This window comes from Abrus precatorius, unplaced genomic scaffold (assembly GCF_003935025.1).
Source record: "Abrus precatorius isolate BTA unplaced genomic scaffold, Abrus_2018 Scaffold8, whole genome shotgun sequence".
Classification (NCBI taxonomy): domain Eukaryota; kingdom Viridiplantae; phylum Streptophyta; class Magnoliopsida; order Fabales; family Fabaceae; genus Abrus; species Abrus precatorius.
In genome coordinates, this window is record NW_020874428.1 from 4,735,092 (window position 1) to 4,740,958 (window position 5,867).

The window sequence follows — 5,867 nt, forward strand, 5'->3', positions numbered from 1 at the left end:
ATATGATAAATATATTTTTCTCAATAAAAATTTATTATTTTTCATACTAAACTCAGGTTATAGACTAAATTTAATAAAATATTTTTTTAATTTCTAAATTATTATACATGATAAAAAGTTATATATGATCAATTTTTATTAAAAATTACAAAATATAATATTATTCAATATATTAATAATATTAATATATTATATTTTTTTATAAAAGTTTACTATAGATAACCTTTTATTATACAAAGTATTACACAAATTAAAAAAACTTTTTAATAAAATCCTTAATTAATTAGTCAATTAATTAGATATGGTAAGTGTGTTACTGATTTTTAACAGAGAAGGTCAAATTAATGAGTTCATATATTTGGATAGTAAAAAAAATAAATTTCAAATTATTATATAAATTTAATTAGATATTTTTATGTGAAATAGAAAGAATTTTAAATGACTTATTTTTAGAAAAAAATTTATATTTTTTTTATAGTTAAAAATGAAAATAAGTTAGACTATTCAATAAAAATATACAACTTAATATTTTTATAGCTTAATTCAGCTTGACCTATTTAAATAATAGATTTAATTTAAAATTTTTAATTAATTGAATAGATTAGATCTGAGCTTAAGAAAAAAAAAATATATTAAAATAACTTATTTAAAACTTATAAAATTTTTAAAAATATATTAAATAATTTTATATAAAAAAAATATTCATATTACGTATTCTCTAAAAGATACTTTCTCGAGTTTTAAACGTTATTGTTATTTGATATGTTTTATACGCTTAATGCTTATTTATATTTACCTTATCTCGATTATGTATTTTGATGAAATATAAATATATAATTTTATTATACATGTTTAAGATGTTGAACTATTATTTTTTTAATAATTGATTTAGATATAAGTCTTATGCCCTTTATAAAAATATACATATTTAAATAATTTAATAGTTTATTTATAAAGAAATTTAATGGTCTATTAAAATATCTCAATACAAATTAGGTTATTGAAAAAGTTAATAAATTTTTAAAAAGGTAATATTAAATTTAATAAAAAGCGTATGACAAATAATAGATTAAATTTATAGTTCAAAATTATTAAATAGGTTAAACTTATTTATATAAAGTTTAACTTATTTTTATCCTTAATTATAGTTAACTTTTTTATATTTATTATTCATGACTCTTGTCATACTTGACTCACACTAAGTATTCTTCATATTTTTCATATTTTCTAAAATTTTAAAATCCTTCGTTTTAACAAAATTTAAAACTAAGCTTGTATTATACTTTTAAAAAGATTTAAATATATTTTGTCTCTAAAATTATTATTTTATTTTAATTTTTTATCTTTATGGTTTTAAAATTTTTAGTTTTTTACTCCATTATAGCAATATGTAAAAACAGATATCTTGCAAGATATAATTATTTACACCAGTGTCTAGTGTGTTGAAAAAATCAAAACCTAAATAGAATAAAATTATTGGGACTAAAATAAAAATAAAAGGATTAGAACCTCAGCTTATAAAATTATAAAAAAAAATAAAAATTTTAAAATATAAACATAAACCAAAATTAAGGTAAATTATAGAAAAACTGTATTTATACCTTAAAAAATACTTTTTTTATGAGCAAAAGAATGCTGAAGAAAACAGCAATGCGTATTTTTCCAAACACTAGGCAGGTCCTTGCGGACCTCAATTCATCTAATAGCACTAAATCACTGCAAGCATGGAGTTTAAGTGTGTGCTTTTAAAAATATGTATATACATAAATTTAATGTGAAAACTGTAATTAACAGAACCAAGAGAAATATAAAATTATTATTATTTGAACATAAATTCAAATGCACACTGAATATATTAACTTAGAGCTTTTGCAGTGCTAACTTATGTCACAATCATCATCCCCGAGGATCAATAAATGTTACATTTTTCCATTCGTCACCATATCATCCTCATCATAGTCCTGAAGAACAATTTGGGAGGCTGAATCACTTTTTATCATTGCTTTTTCCTCAATCACAAACTTATCAATAAAACAGGTTTCAAACTCTCAACCACGTTATTCTCAATCTTGTAATCAACCATCACGAATCCATATCTTGTTAGGTACCTACCTGAATTATGAAATAGTATGACACAATTAAAATTGAATTAAAAAAAAGTACACACAATATTTAATATAAAATATCATTAACCTATAAAAAAGTCAAAAACAATTATAAATATACTGAAAAATTTTCTATAATGTTTCACTTTCTATGCCACAAAATTTAGACTTAAAGTCACTCTTAAAAACTAGTCCATAAAAAGAGATGTAAGTAGGAGCACCTATTTGAGGTATGGTGTCACTAATTAAGAAGTAGCAACTATAAATTAAGAAAAGGAACATAGATCCAATACAAGCATAAATTTGGAGTTTGGACCACCATAGCCAATTTAGGTGAACCGCACTGTGAGCCGAATCAATTTCAAGCTGAGTTATAGAGTCAAAAACGTGTTTGGAAATCTATTTGAACTCTGTTTTGGAGGAAGTAGAAATTTTTTACTTTGATCATAAAAATAATATTGGAAAGTATGTTTCTACCTTTGAAGGGAGAAATAAACACAGCGGTCAATTGTTAGTTAAGCTTAATTTTATGGAGTTCATCAGTTCAAGTTTTTCTTTTCTTTGCCAAATGATAATTTGTGGTTAAAGTCTTTATTAAAAATAATATAAATATGCTTTTATCGTAATGTTTCATGTATTTTTATATATATATAAAGTGTTATTTATTTATTTAATGAATAGTAGGCGATATTTGAGCGCGAGAGACACAGCACGAAGGGAATGGCACGATTGGTTTTAAATTTGAAATGTGAGAATGAGAGGACATATCATAAATTATGTCTTCCTTACAGTCCCCAGATCTTGACCAAACCTAAACCCACCTCATATCCATATCCTTTCATCTTGACTCGTTACCTTTTTCGAACAAACAAACATTTTATTATTATTATTTCACTATTTAATACTGCAATTCTCCACTTTTTTAAATATTTTGCTTAGACAAAATCAATATGGCTTCACTGGGTGCATTTTTGCATCTTAATATATATCATCCATCCAATTCTAACGTGTCCTAACAATGTTCGCTTCTTCCAATTTACAACATAAATTATGTTCAAGGGACATTGGAAAACGACAAACAAGAAATCTTCCGAACATTAAACGCTGTCTATAGTATAGCTTGCAAAAACCTGAAGCTGAAATCTTTTATTCAACAATTTTAAAATAAACTCCTATTTTATGTATGGAGGAAATATCATAGACCGTTAAGAATTAGACCATTAAAATATCAATTTCTATAATCTCACAACTCAGCTTCCAACAATTTCCATCTCAAGGCACACGGCATTATCTAATGGATGCTGATTTGAATCAGCAATTAATTATATCAAAAACCATAGATTTACAGTTGCTCAGTGTTTAGAGAGAAAAAAAAGAAAGGGATAAATCTAAATTTCATAAACACATGAATATAATTTGGCTGTATATGAAGCTATAAACAAATTTCTCTTGTTTTTCATTGTATTGTTGTGGTGAGCATACACTTGGAAATCAAGATACTAGTAGAGTAATTCAGACTGCACAATTTTAAAAACTCAGAAGACATTTGCTTCAGCACTGGGTTGCAACCACTCTGAATCACTAATAGTAGTTTTGCTGCCAATCCAGCCTCCACTGCCTGTGAGGCACATTCCTCAGGTGCAAGCTTGTAAATGGCCCACAATATTGACAATGCAAATTGTGTGCAACTCTCTGAGACCCTCATTAGCAACTTGACCACATTGGGAATGATGTTTGGACATTCTTTGAGAGCCATTCTTCCTTCTGGAAGGGTTGATAATACTTCTAGAATGTAGAGTGCTATCTCTAAGCACTCATTATTCAAAGAGGGTAAAAGCTCAATCAATTGAGGAATTGCTCCAAGGCTTATCACAGAGCTCCTAACTGATTCATGGGAACATATAGCCTTGAGTAATATGAGGCCAGTTAAGACCCCAGTTGGGTGTTTCTTATCCCTCACTAACCTCAATAATCCAACCAAAAGACTCAAACTTGAGACAATCTCTGTCTGGGTCTCATTCCCTTCCTTCAACAACATTTCAATCAATTTGGCACAGTTCATCTTTGTCTCAATGGTTCCCTCATTCATAATATCCACTAACAATGATACCTTAGCTGGATGCATCAGATTTCTCTTCAACTCTGAACTCAAATCCAAATTCACAATAATCCCAACTGCTTCAGACCCAACAGCATGTGAAGTGAAAGGACCCAACAAAGAAGAAACCAAGGCAATCCCACCATTTTCTTCAACTCTTTTCCTTGCAGACACATGAGATGCAACAAGTTGCCTCAGATCCTTAAGAGCTCGAACTCTCGCTTGACCCTTCACCTTCTTGAGCGTGTCCAAGAGGTCCAAGGCTCTTCCTTGCACATCCTCAAGCTTCTTCTTCATGGCCAAGTACCTGTGAGAGAACCAAGTGAGGATCAAGTGGCTTAGGGTCTTGTTGGGAGTGACAGAATCGTCCCAAAGCTCCTGCATTGTTGTGGGACAAGTGTTGTGACCAAGTGAGAACCATTTGAGGATGTTGGATCTGTCATAGGTTTGACCAGTGCAAAGGGTCACAGGGTCTTGCATTGGTTCAAGAGAGATTGGGCAAATGAACACAGAGGGAACATCAATTGACTCTAGCTCCTCAATCATCACTTTCAGATCCATTTTCTCAACCAAAACACCACCTTTAAAGGCAGTTTCTAGACCCAACACAGCTTCAATCTTCACATCCTCATTTGATGGCTTATACAAAGGCATTTTTGCATACCCTTCTATCATAAGCAAAAGAAAACACTTGCAAAGAACAAAATTTGGGTTGAGGAATGAAGAAGAGAGAGAGAGACCCAAATCAGCAAAGGATAAGAAGCGTGTGGGACTGATGGAAAGAGAGAAGGAAGCAATGAAAAAAGAGGGTGAGAGAAAGAAATAGTGGTCAAAGGGACAACCTTTTAATTATCCACGCCCTTGCTTTTTCTTTTTTCTCACTCTTTCTTTTAGGTGGTGTCTTTCTATGGTCAAAAAGTATTGCCTTGCTTATTCATCATCGACCACATGATTGGGTCTTGATTTTCTTCCCTAACACCAAAGCTCTCTTCTTCTTCAAGCTCTCCAAAAAAGTAAGATATCATTCAGCTCCATATCATCATCTCAACAATACAACGGATCCAAAAGGTTTCATAAGAAGAACAAAATAACTCCTTTCCCTACCCAACTCAATTCCCCAAAGAGAGAGAATGACACTGTTATATTTATATTTTTCTATAAATTAGATATTTTTTTATAACTCTCTGATTGTTGTGGTTAAACAAAGTTAACACTTAGTAATATCTCAATGAATTATAGTAATATTATTTAAATTCATGTTTAAAAATTAAAGTTCACAAAACTTTTAAAGAGATAAAAAAACTCATACATGATTATTTAATAATGAAATATGGAGTATTATTGAGTTTTAACAGTGACTGGGCAGCGGTGTAACATTGTCCCTGCAACACACGTGCAGTGATATAGTTTGAGTCAGTGACACAGTGAGGGGGTTCTTTCATTTTTATGTGATGAATGAAAAAGTTTGATTCCCTCTACCCATGAGTGTGAGTTGTGGGGTCCACAAGGGACAATCTTGAACTTGAAGACGCAACCTGCGACAGATAGTCAAAAAGGTTAATAGATCCCATTAACCCTAAATTTCAATTACACCTCCCAAGACTGGGATGCTTCCTCTTCTTCTTTCTATTTTTAATATTTTTTAAATATAAAACCTACCCAAA

The 5,867-nt window shown here is 29.7% G+C and overlaps 1 protein-coding gene across 1 annotated transcript; it reads right to left on the reverse strand.

Moving 5' to 3' along the window:
* Positions 1-2,676: 2,676 nt before the first annotated feature.
* Positions 2,677-5,201, reverse strand: LOC113847431 (U-box domain-containing protein 30-like). Its single transcript, XM_027476532.1, has one exon. It carries the CDS (start codon positions 4,876-4,878, stop codon positions 3,562-3,564), a length of 1,317 nt encoding a protein of 438 aa, XP_027332333.1. The 5' UTR covers positions 4,879-5,201; the 3' UTR covers positions 2,677-3,561.
* Between the last annotated feature and the right edge of the window lie 666 nt (positions 5,202-5,867).

Coding starts and splice junctions, on each gene's coding strand:
- LOC113847431 (XM_027476532.1), bottom strand. CDS start 4,878: ATGATAGAAGGGTATGCAAAAATGCCTTTGTATAAGCCATCAAATGAG.